This window comes from Sarcophilus harrisii, chromosome 1 (genome assembly GCF_902635505.1).
Source record: "Sarcophilus harrisii chromosome 1, mSarHar1.11, whole genome shotgun sequence".
NCBI lineage: Eukaryota > Metazoa > Chordata > Mammalia > Dasyuromorphia > Dasyuridae > Sarcophilus > Sarcophilus harrisii.
In genome coordinates, this window is record NC_045426.1 from 541,305,464 (window position 1) to 541,329,566 (window position 24,103).

Consider the following 24,103-nt stretch of genomic DNA (forward strand, 5'->3'; position numbering starts at 1 on the left):
TAAATGACTATACAACACTGAACATATATGAACTATTGCTGCTATGAACTTGCATAATGCCCACATCTATGCATATATACAACATGTATCAATTGCCTTTTATAATTAATTTTAATTGTCCTTAGTATTTGTTTTTATCTTTGCATTTCTGTGTTTACTTTCCTATCTATCCCTCTTATTGCCATAGCAACTTTGAGCCAGGAAAATTTAGTTATACTTGAGTCTTAACATCTGTTAATAATGAATATTTAAGCCAGTTATCACTAAAATGTTTGTTGGCAGCATCTGTAAGCTTATAGGATCTCTAAGTGATACCATTATCAATTGCATATTTTCTCATATGGGTAAACTGAGTTGCTGAGATGTTGAATGACTTATTCAAGGTCCTATAGAGAAAGTGCTAAAAGCAGTTTTAAAACAGAGGACAGGCTTTTCATCTCATCATTTCTTGGATGCCTCTTTCAACACACAAAAATAGTGAGTCTGAATAGTTAATAGATAATGTGTCCCATAAATTGCTTTACCTACTCCTGGAATTTTTCAAATAAGGAAGCAGGTCCAGAGGGATTTTATGACTCATTCTAGGACATACTAGGACATTCTAGTCTATGACATTGGAGAGATTGAAAAGCAGGTCTTCTGCTTTCAAATCCAATGTTTTTTCTTTCATAATATGTTGGTTCCATTTTTTCCCCCTTGGTTGCTTTTTTAAATTTCAAATTTTTTAGATTGTACATGTACATTCATTTGAATGTATTTCTGTATAAGTCAGATTGGGAAAGAAAAATCATAACAAAAGGGAAACAACATGAGAAAGAAAAAAAAGGTAAAAATAGCATCCATTGATTCACATTTAGTCTCTGTAGGTCTCTCTGATTGCGCAAAGTGTTTTCCATCCAAAGTTTATTGGTATTCTGGCTCCAAGTCTTTAATCTGGTCTCTCATTTTTAGTGGGGGCATAACTTATCCATAAATTCTTACTATTCTTTATAGGGTAGGAGTAGTGGCAAACTTTTCTTTCTACTGAGCAAATAAATTTATTTGTTCTTTTTTTTTCTTCTTAAAAAAATATTGAGGTGATGCATTAGAGTTGGGGCCTGGAGTCAGGAAGAGTCATTTTCCTGAGTTCAATCTAGTCTCAGGCACCTACTAACTATGTTTTCCTGGAGAAGTCATTTAATCTCTGCCTTAATCCATTACAGAAGGAAATGGCATACCATGCTAGTATCTTTGCCAAAAAAATTCTATGGATGATATGGTCCAAGATGGTCATGACAACAGAACAATAATAATTATTATGCTCAGTATAGGAATACAAAGACAACTTCCTAAAGAGCTTTCATTCTAACAAATTTCATGGGATTCATGCTAGTTATGTGCAGGGCTCTTAACTCAGATCAGACTTCAAGGATGGGTCAAGAGAATTTAGGAACTGAAATTTTATTTGAGACTTATAGCTGTTAAAAATGTCGCTTACTCCAACCAAAAAATATAATAATATCTTCACTGACTGTGAGTAGAAGGAAACTGGAAGTGAATAAAAAATACTGATTTATTGAACAGAATAGTTTCCAAGAGTATCTAGTAAGAGTTGATTGGAACCTATATATACACACACACACACACACACACACACACACACACACACACACACTAGGATAGTTCATAAAATTAAATGAGAACTTTGAGGTCTGGTTCCATGGACAAGAAATTTCAATCTCAAATATCTTTTAGAAAATAGGTTTCAAAACAATTTCCTCTTCTGATCCATACATATGACTTGAAATAACCTTTAGTACAAGAGGCTCCCAAGTTATAACTCTGTAGCATCCTGATAATTTTTTTGGGGGGGTGGGGAACTGAATGGGCCAAGATTGGTTTGATATGTTACTGTTTATGCTTACTTCTTCCTTTTGGGATTTTTTCCTATTTTATACTATTTGGGTAAATCCCTTGCAATGGAAGAGATAGATGTATCCTTGATCTGGAGTCTGTCAGGAAGGTAACTTGTTTCCATTCTCCTCTGTGTAATCACAGAGGTACAAGACTTCTGCAAGAAAAATGATTCCAGTTTTTTTGGGTAGGAGGTAGGAAGGTTAACAAGAAAGTCAGAAGTTTAAGGGCACTCCCATAAATATGTAGAGATTATATAAATAAGGAGAAAAGTGAATATTTGGACCAAGAATAGGATTTCTTGTTAAATTCACTTTAAAAGATCTTTATATCCACTTTAAAAGAAGGGCAAAAAAGAACTTGTAATGGGAAGCTCAATGGTGTTGGTTTGCTGGAAAAGTATTTTCAAAAAATGAAACTATACCTCCTGGTATTTGGATAATGATAGTACTAACAGTACTCATTCAGTGTTTGAACTATGGAACATGAAATGACTTAGAGACTATTCAGTTACAAAATGTATTTGGAACCAAGGTTTTCTTAAATTTTAGTTTGCTATTTTCTAGCTTAGCTAGGTTGTATTGGGTATGGAATCAGGAATATTCATCTTCCTGATTTCTATTCAGACATCAAATACTTACTAGTTGTGTGATTGGGCAAATTACTTAACCCTGTTTGCCTTAGTTTCCTCATCTGTAAAATTAGCTAGAGAAGAAAATGGTAAACCACTCCAGGATCTTTGCCAAGAAAATCCTAAATAGGGTCACGAAGAGTAGGACAAGACTGAAAAACAATTGAACACCAACAAAATCCTATTCTCTGCTCTTTATCCCCATTCTGCTTATCCCAACCCTCAAATATTTGTACAATTGTTCATTCATTCTGTTCTCTTTGTGCTTGGGGCTTCATCCTCATTGGTTGAAACAGTAGGCCAAACAATTAAATGTATATCAGATAAAGTACCTTAATAAACATGTGATATAGTTCCTAATCTGCTTTTGACTAGTTCAAGAAGAAAAAAGGTCTTTTGGAGGAAATGAACCAAGTTTATAAATAGTAGAATGGGAAGAATACTAGATTGGAAATAAGATCTGGATTCTACTTCCAGCTTTCCTGATACTTTTCTGTGACTTTGGACAAGTCACTTAAGCTGTGTTTAACTATAAACAAGGAGAGTGGATGTCTAAGTTCTTTTTCTAGCTCTAGAATATAAAATAACAATTTCAAGGTGTGTAGTACAATTCCTGCCATATGTCTAGTCCAGCTCTTTGTGACCCCCTTTGGAGTTTTCTTGGCAAAGGTACTAGGGCAGTTTGCCATGTCCTTTTCCTTTGAATTAAGGTAAACAGAGAGGTTAAGTGACTTGCCCAGAGTAACACAGATAGTAAATTTCTGAGATTAGATTTGAACTCAAGTCTTTCTCATTCTAGACTCAGCTCTCTAGCCTCTAAGTCACCTAGTTGCCTCCTAGCATATCATAGGTTTTAAATAAAAGCTTTCTAAAATCTGTGAGTCTTTATGAAATGATTTCTAGATTTGGGTAGGAAATCCCTGCAAGAGTATGTAAGCACATGCCTTGCCATTGATAGTTATCTGGCTACCCAGAGATGAATAAGGGAACCCAGAGAAAGCTTGAAAATAGTTCCCCAGAATTCAGAAACATAGATGAGTGCAGGAGTGGCTTGTGAGTAGTGTAATTAGTTGTGTCTCGGGCATTTCACCTGCAGCAATATTTGTGCATGACTCTCATTACAGTGTTTGCTATGAGCGGGCTCCCTGCTTCCCTACAGCCTTAACGTTTATCCTGTCTGCATTGTGGCATGGTGTCTATCCTGGATATTATTTTACATTCCTAACTGGAATCCTGGTTACGTTAGCGGCCAGAGCAGTAAGTGTCCTTTTGAGTGTGTGTGTGTGTGTGTGTGTGTGTGTGTGTGTGTGTGTATTGCAGGGGGGTATTCTTTTATTTACTTATTTAGTTCTTTTTGGGTTCTTGTGATATCTTTAAAAACAAATTTTCATTTTCTATTAAAATGCTAAAATCAAGGGTAGCTCGGTGATTCAGTGGATAGAACTCCAGCTTTAGAGGCAGGAAGACTCAACTTCCTGAGTTCAGATCTGACCTCATAGACACTTACTAACTGTATCACCTTGGCAAGTCATTTAACTCTGTTTGCCTCAGTTTCCTCATCTGTAAACAATAAGCCACAGAAGGAAATGGCAAACCACTTCTGTATCTTTGCCAAGAAAACCCTAAATGAGATCACAGAGAATCAGATATGACTAAGAACAACAACGTAGGAATTTCTGGTAATCTTACAAAGGACAGGATTTGTTTTTCCTTAGTCCTATTAATGAAGAAAAAGTTTCATAAGTAAACAAAGTAAAGGAGTTTATAAGAGAAGTGCTTGACTCAATTAAGAGAACAGACTGTTTTCAAATACTTAGTAGCATCCAAGAGCATACCAACCACCTGCTAATTACAGATGATTACAATCTATTAATTAAAGTAGGTGTGGCAGAACAGTAACTCTACATTAATCTGGAGATCAAACTAACAGAACAGCAGGCTCAATTTTCTGGAACACAATCTTGAACTCATAAATAATCAGGAGCTCATGTCCTGTATGGGAAGAGTAAATACTTAGGCCATGGCCTGTTGATTTAGGATTCTGGGTAAAATTAAGTTTACTGATTTAAGAAGTGTAGCTTTTTAGTTTCTCCTGGTAACATCCAGTTCTTTTTAGATTATAGCATTCATTCGTTATTTAAACAATTGTTTTCCAAGCACTTATTGGGAACTAGGTTGGAGACAAAGCTGAATTAAACATAGTTTCTGCCCTCAAGGAACTTACAAGTTAGTAGGAGAGTTTTATAAGATGTAGTAAATGATCCTAATATGAATCAGTCTGAGATAAGTGCCATTAGAGAGACAGAGATATAAAGCCCTATATCTTCAGAAGAGGGAGATTTTCCAGCTGTGGTGATTAGGGAAACTTCAGGAAGGAAGAATGTTTGAGCTAAAGTGTGTTTCATTCCATTTGAAAAAAGTGGCTGGGAGCTTGAGTATTGAAGGAACCTTAATCAGTTGAACTGAACTCTAAATTTGGGAGAAAGGGTGCCAGGCCTGGAATCAGGAATATCTGAGTTCAAACCCAGTCTCAGACACTCACTTAATTCTGTTGGTCTCAGTTTCCTCATGAGCTGGAGAAGGAAATGGCAAACCACTCCATTATCTGTGCCTAGAAAACCAAAGTGGGGTCATAGAGAGTGACTAAACAACATCAACAATTACTTTTGGAAGATAAATAATAGGTAAAACTGAGAGTGGAGGCTGGGACTGGATTGTATAGGTTTTGAATGCTATGCTAAGTTATCTAGACCTTACTCAGGAGACAGTGGGTTGTCATCAAAAATATTTAAGCAGCAGAAGTGACAAGATTAGAGCTGTGCTTGAGGAAGATTATGTCAATGCTGAATGTAAAATGCACTATAACTGAGAGAGCCTCGTTAGTAGGTAGCAGATTAGAAACTGGAACTAGGAGATTAAGAAGATTACTAAAAAGCACACCCCTAAAATATGACACTTGGCGGGACAGGTAAATGGAAAATCATGACTGATTGAAGCCAAATAGCACTCAGTAATCCCATTGTTTATCATTATTACTCTGTTATCCTTGAAGCATTAAAGGATGTTAAGTGTACTATTTAATAATTCAGGGAAGCATGTAATCATTTAAATCATGTTTAATAGGGTTGTTGATTAATATATTTTTAAAAGATTTTCATGAAAATGATAAAAAAATGTGTGCTTAAGCCTTAAGAAATTAACTTCATTTACTTCAAATTTTTTTTATCTAAAACTCATTTTCTAAAAACGCTAGATAAATAAGTATTACAGTCTCACCCTACTCAACAATATTTATTAATGGGAAAACATTATGTTAGGGGAAATCACCATTATGGGGAGAAAAGAGGAAGAGATTGAATGTAGAAGAGCTGGTACTTTCTTTATTAAAGAAAAATTATTTATTTTTAACATTTTTTCCTTTTTTTAATTAAAGCTTTTTATTTACAAAACATATGCATGAGTAAATTTTCAACATTGACCCTTGCAAAACCTTCTGTTACAAATTTTCCTCTTCTTCTCCCCACCTCTTCCCCTAGATGGCAGATAGTCCCATACGTATTAAATATGTTAAAATATATTAACATTTTTTCTTTAAATTTTAAGTTCCAAATCCTCTTTCTCCCTCCAGCCTCTCCCACACTCATTGAGAAGACAAGCAGTATGATATCCATTATACATGTGACATTATGCAAAACATATGAACATATTAGCCACACTGCAAAAATAGCAAAAAAAAAATGAAGTGAAAAATTTGTATTTCAATTTGCACTCAGAATTCTTCAGTTCTCTGAAAATGGATAGCATTTTTTATCATGAAACCTTTGGAATTGTCCTGAATAGTGATCACAGTAGCTAAATTTTTTTACAGTTGATCATGGTATTATTACTGTTATTATGTGCAATGATATACTGGTTCTGCTTCCTTCACTATGCATCAATTCAGCTAATTGTTTTTAGAGTTTTTTCTTTTTCTCTTTCTTTTTTACATTATACAACCACTTACTTTTATAAAAATGCCATAAATGAATGAGTTGTTGAATGATGTTACAGAAAAATTTTTCTACTTGGAGTGATATGATATATTACTGTTGACATTAATGTAGCAAGGTACTGAAGATGCTCTCTAATTCATACATGCATTGCCATCTCAAGTCCTCATGGTGTTGCTGGCTATCTTTCCCTCTTAAGCTTCTAGGTAGACATTTGAAAGTTTTTTTATCTAATGCTAGGTAGCTCTTGAGTCCCCACTGGTGTGCTTCCATACATGATTATCTGGTGCTGTAAATTAGATATAACTGAATTAATTAGTTTTTAGAAATTTTAAGGAGTTGCCAGAGGTTCAAGGTCAGAGAAAGCAAGGTCAAAGGTATAATTTGAATTAGGACTTCTTATGTCAAATTCTGAATTGTACCCATCACACCACAGTATTATTATTATTGTTAACAACAATAACAACATTAATCGTATTTATACAGTGCTTTAAGTTTGCAAAACACTTTATACATATGATCTCCTTTGAATCTCAGGACCATCCTGGGAAGGAGTTGTTATTATTATTTCCATTTTACAGAAGAGGAAACCAAAGCAATTAGACATCTTCACTATGCTACCTAGTTGCCTCTCATATGGAGGCATTGTTAAAAGTAACCTTAGGCTAATCTCTTTTTTAAAATAAGAATCGTTTAAGAGCATCACTCATAGGTGCTCAAAGATCATCCAACTTTTCTTGTGAATAATTCCCAAATTCTCGGATTTAAGTTTTGGTTCTGCCTCTTACTATGTGACCTTGGTCTAGTCTTGTAACCCTTTTGAACTTAAATTGACCATATCCACTAAAATCCTATGCTGCTGCCTCATAGTGCTTTGGATATAACTCCTGGCTTTTTAAGACAGTGCCAGCAGAGTGTGAACTTAGAATGTTTTACCAAATTGGAAAGACTTCAGGTTCAGGCAATTAAATAGATTGTGGTTTATTAGCCAGCCTTAGTTCAGTGAAACTCTTGAAGTTGTTTTCAGAATGTACGGGTATTGTGTTTTGTGTTGTTGGAAACAGGAAAAATCAGAGATCTTTTCCAAGTACTGAAATTCTATTTGCCCCACCCTCCCCATTCTCAAAAGTTTATTTGATGGTCAAAGGATATGAACAGACAATTCTCAGATGAAGAAATTGAAACTATTTCTAGTTATATGAAAAGATGCTCCAAGTCATTATTAATCAGAGAAATGCAAATTAAGACAACTCTAAGATAGCACTACACACCTGTCAGATTGGCTAAGATGACAGGAAAAAATAATGATGATTGTTGGAGGGGATGTGGGAAAACTGGGACACTGATGCATTGTTGGTGGAGTTGTGAACGAATCCAACCATTTTGGAGAGTAGTTTGGAACTATGCTCAAAAAGTTATCAAACTGTGCATACCCTTTGATCCAGCAGTGTTACTACTGGGCTTATATCCCAAAGAGATTATAAAGAATGGAAAGGGACCTGTATGTGCACAAATGTTTGTGGCAGCCCTCTTTGTAGTGGCTAGAAACTGGAAACTGAATGGATGCCCATCAGTTGGAGAATGGCTGAATAAATTGTGGTATATGAATATTATGGAATATTATTGTTCTGTAAGAAATGACCAATAGGATGATTTCAGAAAGGCCTGGAGAGACTTACACAAACTAATGCTGAGTGAAATGAGCAGGACCAGGAGATCATTACATACTTCAACAACAATACTATATGATGACCAGTTCTGATGGACCAGGCCATCCTCAGCAACGAGATCAACCAAATCATTTCTAATGGAGCAGTAATGAACTGAACTAGCTATGCCCAGAAAAAGAACTCTGGGAGATGACTAAAAACCATTACATTGAATTCCCAATCCCTATATTTATGCCCACCTGCATTTTTGATTTCCTTCACAAGCTAATTGTACAATATTTCAGAGTCTGATTCTTTATATACAGCAAAATAATGTTTTGGTCATGTATACTTATTGTGTATCTAATTTATATTTTAATGTATTTAACATCTACTGGTCATCCTGCCATCTAGGGGAGGGGGTGGGGGGCAAAAGGTGAAAAATTGGAACAAGAGGTTTGGCAATTGTTAACGCTGTAAAGTTATCCATGCATATAACCTGTAAATAAAGGGCTATTAAATAAAAAAAAAGTTTATTTGAGAATGGATAGGATGGATGGATGGATGGATGGATACAGGAATGAGTGAGGAAAAAAAGCATTAAGCATTTATTGTGCACCAATCAAGCACTATGCTAAATGTTTGGATACAAATAGGAAAAGATAATAGACCTAACTCATTGTCAAATGGAGGAATAAATGCAAGAGTGTTCAATTGCAAAGCTGATAGAAAAGGTCCAGAAGTCTCAAGATTGCTATGATAAAGTAGAAGACAAAGCTCAAGGTCACATGACAGTACCAGGGGCTCTGGAGGATCATTGTCAAGACAGATGTTAAGATATGGGGCTTTTCCATCTTATAATTGTTGTAATTGTTATGTCTTGGCAAGCTCATGGCTAGTCAGTCATCTTCCCTCAGATGCCCACTGGAATCTAGAAAGGCCAGAGGTGAAGGAAAGGCAAAGTGCAGGGATGGGGAAAGGGTACCCCTTCAAGATAAAGTGAGAGAATGAGTTAAATAGCATTTTGTAATTGGACTAAGGACTAAATAAATTCATTAAAACTTCCTGAGGCAGCCTTATAGAACAGCTCTGATTGTTATAATTTTTCTTTGTATTAAATGGAAATATTGAATTGGAACTTGCCTCCTAGCTAATTTTCTTTTACTAGTCTTAATTCTATTCTTTCCTAATGTCTCATGGTGAATCATTTGGTAGATTGGACATAGAGATGAGATAGCTTGACAGCTTCCACTGTTATTTCTGTTAGCCTTCATAATATTGCTCTAGAATATTTGAAGAATGTTTATTTTCCTTTCTCTTCCATGCATACAGATGAGGACCACCTGTAGACATTTCTTCCTCTCTTCAGAAACTCTCAAGACAGCTTATGATGTCATCACGTGGGCTTCCACTCAGCTGGCTGTCTCTTACACAGTGGCCCCTTTTGTCATGCTGGCAGTGGAACCAGCCCTCACTTTGTACAAGTAAGTTTCCATCTCTTAGGAGTTTCATTTTTTAAACATCGATTGTGTCCAGCATGAGGGTCAGGTAATTAGATCTATCCATAAGGTAAAATCCTGATTTGCTGATATTTTAAAGAATTCTGTGGAAGATATTTCTTGGGCAGTATTATCAGAGACAGTTTCCAAGATCCAAACACCTAAGAAAGATAAAAATGCCAAAGATGCTAAGCCTTTTATAATATAACCCTAACCCTAAATATACTTGGATCCATCATAATTAACAAGAAAAAATTTTATGGGAGGGAAAAGTATATTCCTTTGTAATCCAAAAATACTGTACTCCCAATATTAGGGTAATTCATAGAGCTTCTAACCCTGGGAGAAAATGCCCCAAGCTGCTATATTCTTTCTTCCTTTCTAGATTGGCCAAATTAATCTTTAGCCTTCTCTTTCCCTCCCCATATTAATTGTTCTCCTTTTTTATCAATATGCTCTTTCTGTAGGCTCCTTCCTTACTTTTCCTGCCAATTCGAGGTAGATGCTACTAATTACATTTTACTTCCTTACCCTTATTTTTGTTATTCAGTTGTTTCTAATTCTTTGTGACCCCATATGGGCTTTTCTTGGCTAAGATACTATAGTGGTTTGCCATTTTTTTCCTCCAGCTCATTTTACAGATGAGGAAACTAAGGCAAACAGGATTATGTGATTTGTCCAGGGTCACACAGCTCCTGAATATTTGAAGCAGATTTGAACTCGGGAAAATGAATGACTCAGGGCCCCTGACTCTGTGCACTATGGGATCACCTCATGGCTCCTTCTCTTGTTTGGCTCTTATCTAAAATCTCTGCTTATGATTTCTCTACTCGTTTTGGACTTGTCCTTTCCTCTGAGGTTCCTGGTAACCACAGGATCAGCAGATAGGATTGAACTCCAGATGACCATTCTTGACGTTTTTGTTTTTGTTTACTTCCCCCCTCTCAGCCCAAAATGTGGATAGGTAGTCCTTATTTATACACCAGGGGAAAGAAAAGAAAATACACATACAAGTCTGAACTCCAAATATTCCAGGGGAATAGATTGAGAACAGAAGGGACTTCTTCTATTTTCTGGTTGGAAGGCACAATTGCACAATACTAAGACCCAGGTATTCTGACTCCACGTCTGCTGCTGTACTGTGGCTTCCTGGTTCTTAGTTCTACTCCTCCTGGATTTTTATGAGGACAGAACACAGTTCTCTTAAACACTCAGATGAGGTAGGGTTGAAACATCATTTTAAAAGCATTAAAAGAAATAAAAAGCCTGAAATGGTTGTTTTGTTTAACTGTTCTTTCTCAGACATTCAATCTCTTTCTATTCACTTCCTCCTTACAGTCAAGGGAAATCTTTCTTTGGTGAATGTTAGAGATGTGTGGAGGTCATGCTGACAGATAGTAGGTTATTTAAAGTGCTGCTTGGTCAGGATTTTTCACTGATATATCTGCCTAGGGGATCTTTGGAAAACAGAAATTAGGCAGACATACAATTGCTTCCCTCTCTTTCTATTGCCTTCCCCATTTAGGGGAAGGATCCAAAAGCCAAAATTCTCAAAGGGAGGACTTTGTAATACAAAGTATATATAAAAAGAATTCCTCCATAGTCATTTAATCACTGATAAAACTATTAAAACTTAATAGAAGTGTAAAAATGGGAAAGGGGAAGTATGAGCACCTTAATATTTAATTTTGGGATAGATCTAGGTGTCAGACTTGTGATTTTATTAGTACAAGAAATCCTAAAGGGAAGAATCTACCATTGAAGGTTATCACTTTTTTTTTTTTTTTTTTTTGCAAATTATAGTCTTAGAAAGTTGTGTCTGGCATTGAGAGTTTGTGGCTTGCCCAGGATCACACATCTCATCTTTGTTGAATGTAGGATATGAATCCAGATCAGCTCTCTATTAGTGCTGTGCTACCTCCTTTTCTATTTCAACTATTTCTGTATAGCCTCTCAACAGGTCATTGGGTGAGCCTTCCTCCTCTTCTTCATATAGGAAGATTGAAAAGATTAATTATGGAACAGAATTGGGAGAGGTGATGTCTGTCTAGTTTCCTCTCTATAAAGAAAGCATTCCCTTTCTTAATTAATCTCTATGGAAGTAATTGTAAAGCACCATTGAAAGTGAAAATTTAGTGATTATGATCTGGAAAACTGGTTTGATTATGTGGAACAGAAGATAGCGGTTACCTGCTAGGCCTAGAAGATGGAGAGGCAGACAAAGATGCATTTTTGTCTACCTTGAGCTACAAAGAGTACTTGGGATAGAAGCTTCTATATAGTACCAAGTACATAATTAAAGAATAAAAAGGACAGGTTTGAGAAGAGGACTTTTCAGAAGTCATTAGTTCTTTTCTCCATTCATTGTTGCTAAGTGCTTCATTGATACATACTTCCTTCAAGAGAATTTATCTGGTATTGGACCCAGGTATGACAGGCATTTAAATAAAACTAACTATAGATTGATTAGGAGGGCTGGGAGACATCCTTCCCAGTCCCCTTCCGTCCCCCTCCTATACCTCAGCCTTCAGCCTATATTTCTACTGCCACAGCAAATAGCCCTGTCCATGAATTAAAAAGCATTTCTTATTCAGCATAATTGTTTTTCTATTTAATTATTAATAATGCAGCAGTATTGTTGATGGGTTAAATAAGGTTTTGTGGACTGGCTTAGGAATCTGACTACCATTTCAAACATTATATTTATGGGAAAATAAGTTCTGAATTTCAAACTGTTGACTTACATATGCCCTTTTAGAATCCAAGCTTTTTGTAAATTAGGAAACACTGTATTTAGGTTTCTATATTTTTAATAAAGAAAAAGAAAGAACATGAATCAAAATAAGTTTATTTCCAGAGACATATAGTTTATATATGTTCATATGTACATGTGTACATATGCTCTCTTTTCTTCAGGCCAGGATATTAAAAGGTAAACTCCTTGAGAATAGGGATTATTTCATTCTTATATTTCTCTTTGATACCTAGCATACTACCTGAGAAGAAGTGCTTAATGAATGTCCTTCAAACAGTTAAATAAGAATAACATAACTGCTTAAGACCTTTAGATTTTTTTTTTGGTTTCTAAAACGTGATAATTTTTGTGAGAAAAGTATAAGATTTCTATATCTGTCCGCTAGATTGACTCACATAATCACTAATATTTACATAGGCTTTAAGTTTTGCAAAATACTTTGGTCATGTTTCTCATACTATGATATATATTGTCATTTAGGTGCTAGAAAGGGACAAACACAGATAAATACAAATGTAGAATAAGTTCAATTTGGAGCTACTTAAGAGTTTAAGAAGTAATTTTTATGTGATTTTTCTTCTCTGTCACAGATTGCCTACTCTCTGTGCATTGGGAATTGGAATTGAGGTGTTAGTTGGCTACTGCCTTCTTTAAGCCTATTCTTCCCATCAGTAATGTTGCCCATAACAATAGTTTGCAATAGTTTGCTTTCATCCCCTTCTGAAATCTTAAAATCATTGTCTGTAGCCTCACTGGAATGAGTTGACTTCTTATTATCCAACCTGGTTTGAGGAAAAAAGATACCAGATTTCTGCTTTCCTTTGTAGTCCTGTTTCATGAAAAGGGGACAAAACCCTTTTATAAGTGAATTTCAAAGGATTTTTTACTAAGGACTACAGAGAAAAATATTTTTGTTATTCGGTCAAGCTTGACTTTTTAATGAGCCCAAATGGGATTTTCTTGGCAAAGGTACTGGAGTAGTTGTCATTTTCTTCTCCAACTAATTTTTATAAATGAGAAAACTGAGGCAAACAGGGTTAAATGACTTGTACAGTGTCACACAGCTAGCCTGAGACTAGATTTTAATTCAGGAAGATGCTTTTCTGAGGCCAGACTCAGCACTCTATCGACTGTGCCATCTAGTTATTTGGAGAAAAATACAGAAGAGTTAAAATAACCAAATGGAGAGAAATTAAGTTTGCAGAGATGATATTACTTGATCCTGGACTTCCAGGAAGTTTTACTAAGAACTGGAACATATTCTGTTCTTCCTGTCCTCTGACTTCCTGGTCAATTCCCATATTATGGAATTAAATTTGTTTTTATTGACTCTAATAATAATGATACCTAGCATTTCTAAAGCACTTTAAGCACCGAAAGGGACCTGAGAGGGCATCTAATCCAGTATCTTTATTTTAAATTAAATGACTTATCTAATGTCTCACAAGTAAGGAGTAAGTGGTAACACTGAGATTCGAACTCAGCTCCTTCAATTCTAAATTGAATTCATATGGAGTGCCCTATACTGCCTCTCAAATCTTCTATTAAGTCCTATCCAAACTTTTTAAAGCCTCTTTTCAAAAGGTGGAAGCAACATGGGAGAGTGGAAAGAAATAGGTTTGGAGTCAGAGGACTTTCTTTGAGATAACACTTTTTTCACTTACTATGACTTTGGATAAATTATTTAATTTCTGGGTTTTAGTTCACTCATCTGTAAAATGAAAGGGTTGGATCTGCAACCCTTGTGTGTGTGTGTGTGTGTGTGTGTGTGTGTGTGTGTGTGTGTCTTATGGATTCCTTTGGTTACAAAATAATATTATTAAATGCATAAAATAAGATATATGGGGTTATAAAAGAAGACAATTATATTGAAATAAACTTCTAATTTCTTTTCTCCGTCCAAGTTCACAGACCCCTCTCCCCTGAAATGTATCTATAGATCCCTTGAGTATCCATAGTTTTCAGGTTAAGTACCCTTGGACTACAAGGTCAGATTTTGTTCTCTCAGACTGTGATTTTTATATCTTTATCCTCTTCCTCACAGGGGAAGCAGAGTCCTCAAATCTCCCCTTATCCTTTCTCTCCTGCCACTTTTCTGCCCCATTTCCTTTAGCTTAAGGTCTCTAAGGGAAGATCCCAGATTCCTCCTCATTCACTTCCTACCATTGGCTCATCATGCATAAATTGGACTGTTAATTTACATCTCAAAACATTTTTCCAACTGAACTAATCTATATTAAGCATTTTCTATCTCTACAGGGAAGTTAAATTAAATTTTTTTCAAACTCCAACTACGGTGCCCAGGCAAGCTGGATCTTAGAGTATAGCAAACTGATACTGGCAACTTTACCTTTACTTCACAAACAGTGAAGAATAAGTTAACCTATTGTTAATTGAACGTTGTCATTAAAAGTAACTCCTCTGGGCTAGGCCGACAGGGAAGCAAAAATTAATAGATTTCAGGGTCTTTCAGTGGATAAGCTGAGATGAGTAAAAGAAGTTGAAATGACTTGTGTCTCTATATCAAACTGAAAAAGCCACAGGGGTGACTTTTATACCAAGTCAATTATCACTTTTGGATTTCTGTAGTCACTTATTTGGTACAGAATATTCTCAGTGTTTGTTTTTTATACAATGGTTTTACATAATGGTTGTGCTGCAAAGTCTTGTGCTGAAAAAAAATTTCTATTAATTGTCCACTTGCTTGATAATTTAAATTTTAATTTCAGAGATGCTTTTGTTTTTATTTTAAATTTATCTTTAGTTGGTAGTGTGTCCACATTTAGCTTAAAATGGTTTTCATTTGTCTGGATTCTAAGGTAGAATTCCTCTGTGAATTCTGATAAGACAAAAACCCATAACACCCAGTTGTGTGCACCCTAATGTAGCATTCAGGTGGTTCAGTGAACAGAGTGCTTAGGTCTACAGTCAGGATGATTTAAGTTTAAAGCTGCATTAGGTATTAGCTAACCAGGAAATTTGGGCAGTTCTCTTGAACTCTCTCTCTGCATCCCTTTCTTCAATTGTAAAATCAGGATAATTGCAACTATCTCATAGAAGTATTGTGATGATCAAATGAGATGACATTTAAGTAGAGTGTTAATCCAGTGCCTGCCACATAGCAGGCACTTAACTTCTGGTTAAATGGCTGAAACAGATGTTGTTCCTATGAAGAGTTAGGCCAATGAACAAAAATAAAATATAATTTAGGGAATAATTCCTTAGTGCAAGGCTAGATTTAGGAAATAATTTGTTAATCCAAATAACTTTGGAGAGAGATGTAAATATTTATCTTTCTTTTTATAGCACAGCTATTTGCTTAATCACCTTAACCTTGCCTATTAGATTACAAAATCCTTTTCATGGCTTTTGTTATTAAGATACAGATGAGAATAATAAGGATTTGCTTTAGATTTAGAGGGTCTATGTTCAAATTCTAATGTGACTGTGGTGAAATCACTGGACTTCTCTGGATGTCAATATCTTCATTAAAATTTGGACTAGGTTTCTAGAGCTATTTGCAGTATCTCTTGTTCTTGTTCCTCACAGAAATTAATATAATTTCTTAGTACTACTTACTACTGCTATTACTACCACCACCACTACCACTATTATTACTACTACTTCTACTACTTTCACTATTATTACTATTACTACTACTCCTATTACTATTACTATGATTATTATTACTTTTACTAGTAATGATACTGCTATTACCACTACTTTAGTGCATTTCTTATCTCACCTAAGCAAATGCCTACTTACAACATCATATATATTTCCTGTCTTTATAGAAATCATTTATAGAGTAGCTGTCTGGCATTTTATGAGACTCTCATGTTCCTTTAACTTAACAATAACTTTATAAACCTTGGGTGTTATTTGAATAACCTTGAGGGAGGAAATAAAAATATGTTTACTTTCTTTGGGGAAACTAAAGATCAGGGAGTTTAAGTTTACTTAAGCACAGCTAGTAAGTTTGGGAGCATGATTTTGAAGCCTTGTCTCCCTCAATCAAGGCTACTGCTCTTTCTGTTGTACCAAAGAGAAGGTACTTATTTAAGGAGGTACAGAAAGAATGCTAATTGAACAAACTTTGAATGAGGTGTTCAGACATAGTTTATGACAATTATTGATAGATATTCTTTAGTGTCATAGACAAATTTAACTTGGGGAACTATGTGGGAGTTTCTAAATGAGAATTTCAGGGAATAATGTATTTTATTTGCTTAGTACCATTATGTCTTTAGAATCAGAGGAACTGATTGAAGAGACATCAATTCTTTATCATATGTCACATATATTTGTTATATATGACTTTATTGCAATAGTCTGTTCATTTCCAATCCCCCCCAAAATAGGAAAATTAAAAATTCTGCCTATTCAAATAGGCGTAGTCTTACCAGAATATTTGTATAAAGTACTATTTTTGCAGAATTAATTCTGAAAAAGGAATTTTGGCATTCTTCACTGAGAATAAACATAGCTTGGTGGAAAAAGAACAAATATTTCCAATTAACATCAGTGGGTGGTATACCTGAGTTGAGCAATGATAGATACTTGATAAATGTTTTTGTCAGTAATGGTAAAAAAAAAAAAAAAAAAAAAAAAAAAAGTTTTTTCAAACAAGTAGAACCAGATTTTCAAAAATTGGTTCTTACTGATTTTCTTCACTAACTTGAACTTTGTACACTACTATAGTGTATATAAAAGTATATTCATGATTGAGAAAGACCATTCAGACTTGGAGCTCAATAACATTGGACTTACTATTTACAACATTGGATATCTCTTTAGCTCATTTATTTGTTCATTCATCCAATCATGTGAAAAGCTTTTGGGTGAAAATGAAGGTTATAAGTGAAGACCAATAAGTCAATATCCTTACTAGTATGTTAGGCTTGTTCCCTTCAATGTCTTTAATCTGTTGCCTTAGCTATGGCCAGCTGTCTCATAAATACATGCCATTAATCTCAGTGGGTCTTTTGAGAAGAATAACACTGATATTAAAAACAAAAGCTAAAAAACTAAAACAAAACTCAACATGTTCTCTTAATTGTGATCTCATAATGTTGATATTGTATGCCCTCTTGTACTTATATTATTATGGATGACATTTTTTTGGTGTGTTTTTATTCCTAGATCCTTGTATTTTCATTTACACATCATAAGCCTCCTGATAATTCTAATTCTGCCCATCAAACCACAAACCACAAGGCAATCTCAGACTCTGAATTCTTTTCATAACAAGGAAAAAACATGATACATCACAAGAAAACTTGGACAAGTGAAATGCTTGAACCAGAATGGAAACAGGGGTGTGTATTTTATAATGTTGAAACATTAAAAAAGACCTTGGGCTTAAATGATTTTCAGTGACCCAGTCAGAAGGCTGAGAGACAAGATTTATAGCCTTCTGATTTTAAAAGCAGGGAATATTTTTATAAAGTCTTTTTCATGTATTTAAATCAGTCATATGTATAGTTTGTTTTGATATTTTATAGGATAGTTGAGTGTGAAGTGAGTGTGTGTGTGCGTGTGTGTGTGTGTTAGAGGAAGTACAAGAGTTAGAGAGGCAGCCCATTTTGGGTGTTTATTCTTTGGCTGTTTAGGGCATTGCTTCATATCCTGGCTCAGCCATGGTGTTCGACCACAAGAATCTGAATGTTGAGAACACTGGTGTAGGCTCCAGCAGGAAGAGGGAGATTGCAGAGAAGGCTATCCCAGCTTGTCATGGCATTCTTATGCCAGAAAACACTCAGGACTGGGATATTCCTTTGGAGATTCTGACTCTCTTGCAGTGACACCTGCTGGTTTTAGGGTACATTTTTATTATTTCACATTATTTCATATACACTTGGAGACACAGGACCTGGGGGAACAGAGGTGCATAGGATTTGGCCAGAATCCTCAGCCCAGCAAAGAGTTCCCACAGAAAATAATTATGGATTGGAGATTCAGGACTGCACTTGGAGTAGGCTGCAATTTTTTCCAAGGGTGTAATGATTTCACATTGTGAACTGAACCCACATGTGAATTGAAGCTCCCTCACAGTAGGAACATTGGTCATTTAAATTGAGAGGACTGTTTCTGAGGGACGGTCCAGTGAAGGCCAGATGTTCACTGTACCAAATGCAGCCATGGCTTTTTGAAGGAAAACACCAAAAATAACCCATGTAATTTAAAGCTTTTCTTAACCTGTTAACTTTCCCCCCAAGGGGTTAGTAAGAACACCAAGTTGTTATAAATTCAGTTTTTTTACCCTTAATTTGTCTGAGTTGTACACGAACAAGGCTATATTCTGTGTTGATTTTCAATTTCCAAAGTGTCGGAGCTGAATAAATTCAACTTTATTTTTAGCTGAATCATCAGGATGGAAAGCAAAGGTTGAACAAACAATTTTCTTTTCATCTTCTTGATAGAAATCTTTCAGAGAATGTGTTTTATTTCCCTTTGGAAACCTCTATTGGGTAATATTATTTTGGGGAGAAGAAAATGGCCCATTATGGTTTATTGAAAATAATAATGATGATAATAATAATAATAAACTACCTTACAACAACAGTGTATGACCTTAATTGAATGGTTTGGAAAAGGAAAAAGGGTTTAAGTTGACAAGTGGAAAATTAGTTTTTCATGGAATATTGTAAGGTACCTTTATACATATTAAAAGAGACATTTTTATCTGGAAGAGTTTATTTTTGTTTATGTTAATGGACTCAATTTACTAGAACATTTTTTTAGCAAAAAAATAAGATTTTATTTGTGCCTTTGTATTGAATATTACAACTTCCTGATTTCCCACTCTTTATATTGCCCCTCACCATGGTATTTTCCTCTTGGGGCTATCATCTGAAAGCATGGAAATTGCTATAAAAATGTGATTTTATTATTGAAATGATTTATTCTGCATGTCGTACCTTTCTTCTGAAGAGTTCAGAATTCTCTTTTAACTAATACTGTCATTCATTTTTACCATTTAGTTAGGTTGATAGTGAACCTAATGAAAGGTCTGTTTAAAAACAAACAAACAAACAAACAAACAAAAAACATGTGCTAGATGAGAAAAGTCATACTTATCTTACAGTATCCCACAGGGCTCCTGCTTGGTCCCTCTTCAGTTCCCATGGATTCAGTTATCATCTTTAAGCAGATGAATCTTAGATCTATTATCCAACCCTAACCTCTCTCCCGACCTCCTGTCTCACATCTCCAGCTGCCTTTTATCTACTTTATACAGTGTGTCGTATAGACATCTTAATCTCAACATATCTAAAACCAAACTAAATTCATTACTCTTCCCTAAACCTTCCCTTCCTCCCAACTTCCCTATTTCTGTTGAATGTGCTGCCATCTACCCAGTCCCCCAGATTCACAATTTAATTATTATCCCCCTTCCCCAATTTCTCATTCTCTCTCATAACCAATTTGTTGCCAAGGTCTGTTGATTTAATTGTGAATTCTCTCATGTGCTCTTTTCTAATCTCTGACACCATCATCACTCTGGTTTTGGCCCAATATTATTTTATGCCTAAACTATTGAAATAATTTGTTGATTGACTTCCATGCTTCAAGTCTCTTCAAAGTCCAGTTTTTTTTTCACTCAACATAAGTCTGACCAGGTAACCCTCCTATCCCCTTTTTAAATAAATTCAAATAGCTCTTTACCACTTTCAGGATCAAATGAAAAACCCTCTATTTTATGTCCAAGCCTTTTATAACCTTCCCCCACCTTCAAGTTTTTTTCACCTCATACCCTCTCATATACTCTTCAGTGCTTTTCTTGTTGTTCCTCAAATAAGACAATCCATCTCCTGACTCAGGATTTTTACTGACTTTCCCCTATGCTAAGAATATTGTCCTTCCTCATCTCTATCCCCAGATTTCCTTCAAGTCCCAGCTAAAATATTCTCTTCCACATGAAGCCTTTCCCAGTACCTCTTAATCCCAGTGCCTTCTCTCTGTTGCTTATTTCTTTTTTTATTCTGTATATATTTTGTTTGTACATAATTGTTGTTTGCAGGTTGTCTTTCCCATCAGATTGTAAGCACCCTAAAAGAGATTCTTTATCTTTCTTTGTATCCACAAAAAATAGCACATGGTAGGTATTTAATAAATGTTTGTTGACCAACTCAAATTCTAGAGGAAGAAATGAAATCTACACTGAAGACATACTTGATCCTGTATTTTAACTAAATCCATAGACAAATGAGTAACATCATAACAAGTTTGCAATATATTAAAATGTCCCATTTTCAAGAGAAAAATTGGGTTACCCAGATGAAAGATAACATAGGGAAAAATCAATGAATCATTTCTGAAATGGGGGCTAAATTTATATCTCCCAAAATCCAATTTTATGTTTTCAAATCTTTGACCTGCTTCTGGATAGAGATGAAGTACAACAGAATAGGGAAATGTTTTAATCCACTGAAGGTCACTGACCGACTGAATACATACATTCTAGTACAATATAGGTAAATTATAAGCTCTTAAAGGACAGTGCATTGGTTTATACATCTTAATGTCTCTCAGAATACTTAGAACCATAAAAGTATACTAGCATTCATTGATTTTTCCATTTTTACTATAAACATACCATCATCAATAAACATGAACACTTCAATACACAATGAAAAACAAAAGATTGTATATAAAATGGTAAACTTCTGTTGCATGCAGTTTTTAAAAAGCATATATTAAATTTAACAGAGTAGTAATAAAATTGCTCTATTTGTATTTTCTTTTGGACTTCTGCTTATTTTTTAAATGCTTTGTTCATTTCTCCTTTTTTCTTTTTGCATATCTCTTTTTAAAAGAATTTTTTCCTTTTATTTTTCTCAATTCTATGTAAAAAAATTTTAACAATAATTTTTGGGATAATTTTTGAGTTCCAAATTCTGCCCCTCGTTTTTTCTCTTCCCCTCACCCTCTGCTTTAAGAGGGTAAGAAGTTTGATATAGATTATACAAGTGCAATCATTGATGTCTCTTAAGTACCTTCTAAATGCTTCTTTCTCTCTTAAAAAAAAATGAAGCTCTCCCTTGAAACAAATAAATGTATTCAAACAAAACATATTAACACATTGTCTATGACTGAATATGCTTGTTACATTCTCTTTGTCATCATCATGTAAATTGTTCTGGTTCTGTTCATTTTATTCTCTATCAACTAATAAAGACTTTCTAGGTTTCTCAGATTTCATCATATTAAATTTTCATGATACACAATTAGTTCATCCAGCAGATTTCCCAGCTGATAGACACCTACTTTATTTTCTAGTTTTTTGCTGCAACAACAACAAAATTCTATCATAAATATATTTATATATACATGTCTTTTTATTCTTAACCTCTATATATTATATGCCCAGTACCAGTGTTGCTGGGTTAAAAGTTATATACAGGTTAGTCACTTTGGGGATACAGTTCAACATTGCTTCTAACACTTAGCATGGCAGCTAACATCTACCATGTTATTTTAGAGGTACTCTGTTCAGAATTACTTTGAAATTATTCTAATTTGCATTTATTTTTGTTCTTCTCTTATTATTTTATCAGAGTTAATACTTATTGGATGAATGAATGAATCCAGAACTAAGAAACTAAGAAATGCATTTTAACCTTTTTTTTTTTTTTTAATTAAATTTGGTTAAATTGCTCACTGAGAACTATTCCAACATGGAGACATTTGAGAACTCCGAGGCAGAAAAGGAAGTGGATAAGTAGGTGGGGGTCAAGCTGAGAGATATGATTGGTAACCACAATCACTGGATTGACATTTGAACCTGGTATAAATTCTATTATCAATCAGTGAGTGGGTGATGGATAACAGCTTGAGTAATAGCTCCAGTGCCTCCTACTCAGTATGTCAATTTGCATCTTTCTTCAGTGAAGTCCTCCTTGTGTCTTCTTTCTTGTTCATTTCAAAATCTTTCTAATAATTCCCTCCCTAAATTTCATTCTCTATCTTTCACGATTCCAAAGTTCAACAAATCTCTTTCCCTGAATCTCATTTCCCACATTTTACCCTACCTGGAAGTGAATTAACGTTTTATTGTTGTTCTTTGAAATTCTGTAAAATTGTGTTATTTTAAAAACAAAATTGTTTTTCAATTGAATTCTAAAAGTGTTATGTAGTATTTTAAGGAACAGTTTGGGTTCCTGTTGTGATACAGAAGCCACCTGCCAGTGGACGCTGAAGGTCTAACTCAGACCTGTAGAATGGATCTTTACATGTGAAAGGATGATGATGATGATGATGATGATGATGATGATGTAAGGAGACTGAGAGGCAGTTGTGTTGTCCGACCTCTCTCCTCTTCCCTCTGCCTCCAATTTATTTCATTCCCAGTTCACAAGCAATATCTGTGCCAGTAAAGGTTGCTTTGCAACTCCTTCAGATGTTATGATCCACAACTGTGGAGGTTCTTGGAGAATTGACTTGCCCCTTCACCTAGGCATGGAACTTAACAGGTTCCAGCAGTTTGTTTTGGAAACTGAGAAACATCAACCAATTATGTAGCCTAAAAGTCCCTTCTGACGCTAGATAACTGATTCTTATATTATTATATTTCTTTTGTGAAGTGAAGAATGGGATTCTTCAGTAATGTTTGAGGATTACATTAAAGAGCAATACCACTTTTATCTAGCCTGTGGGATTGAAGATTCTCCATGTGGAATGGGAAATTATGACATCATTATAAGACCTCCTTTTGAAACAGTATTTGACTAAAAGTTTCATTGCTGTCCTCCAACTCAACAGAAAGATGAACTCCCTTTCCATTCCATTATTTCAAAAAAATGTTCAATGCCTTTAAAATAACAACTGTATGCAAAAAGTTTAGATAAGACACAACTCCTATCTTAATATAGCAGTGTGACTAAGAGAGGTTTATGACTCGCACAAATAATCATAGTAGAGAATAAAGTATCATAAATGCAAAAAAGTACAAAGTTCTTTATGAGATTTGAGGGGAACAAAGACCATTGTAAAGCATTAGACAAAGCTTTCTAGGTGAATTGCCATTTGAATTAGGTTTACAAGATAAGGTAGGAATTCAACAAAGAAGGAAGTATTCCAAATATAGGGAAAAGTACAAACAACAGTTTGTAAAGTGGAGTGATTATAGAAAACAATGAATGATCCTATGCAGTTGGAGTATAGAATGTTGATAGTATGAAACAAGACATTGGATTTGGAGATTAGGAAGCCTTTGGTTACCTATGAGGACTATTTTGGTAATTGAGATTAAGGTTTGAAGGGTGTATGATGGATGGCAGCAGATTGTGAAGGGCCTGAATGCCTGGATAAAGAATTTAAATTTCAGCAGCAATCTTTGAAGGGTTTTTAAGAGAGCAGTGACATGACTAGATCTATACCAAAAAAAGGTAAGTTGGCATTGGTATGATGACTAAGAATGCAAAGATAATTGGGGGGGGGGAAGATAATATACTCTTTGTGCTTGCCCCTAGAGGAGTTAAACAGTTTAGGTAAGATACAATCCCTATCTTCATATAGCAGTGTAACTAAGAGGCTTATGACCCATATACAAATAACTATAGTTTTGCATATTTTGAATCTGAGATGCTTATGGAATGTCCAGTTGGAACATACAATAGTAAATTGGAGATAATACAGAACATTTGTTCCATGTTTACTATATGCTAGATAACTGTGCTAAGCAC

The 24,103-nt window shown here is 34.9% G+C and overlaps 1 protein-coding gene across 1 annotated transcript in view; it reads left to right on the plus strand.

The window, feature by feature from the left end:
• MBOAT1 (membrane bound O-acyltransferase domain containing 1) overlaps positions 1-20,340 on the plus strand; it is a 115,814-nt gene extending 95,474 nt beyond the window's left edge. The window contains exons 11-13 of the mRNA XM_003760139.4: positions 3,649-3,781; positions 9,495-9,646; positions 17,559-20,340. Of these exons, the coding sequence (XP_003760187.1) occupies positions 3,649-3,781; positions 9,495-9,646; positions 17,559-17,679 (406 nt within the window). The 3' untranslated portion in view covers positions 17,680-20,340. The remainder of the gene's footprint in view (positions 1-3,648; positions 3,782-9,494; positions 9,647-17,558) is intronic.
• The last annotated feature ends 3,763 nt before the right edge of the window (positions 20,341-24,103 follow it).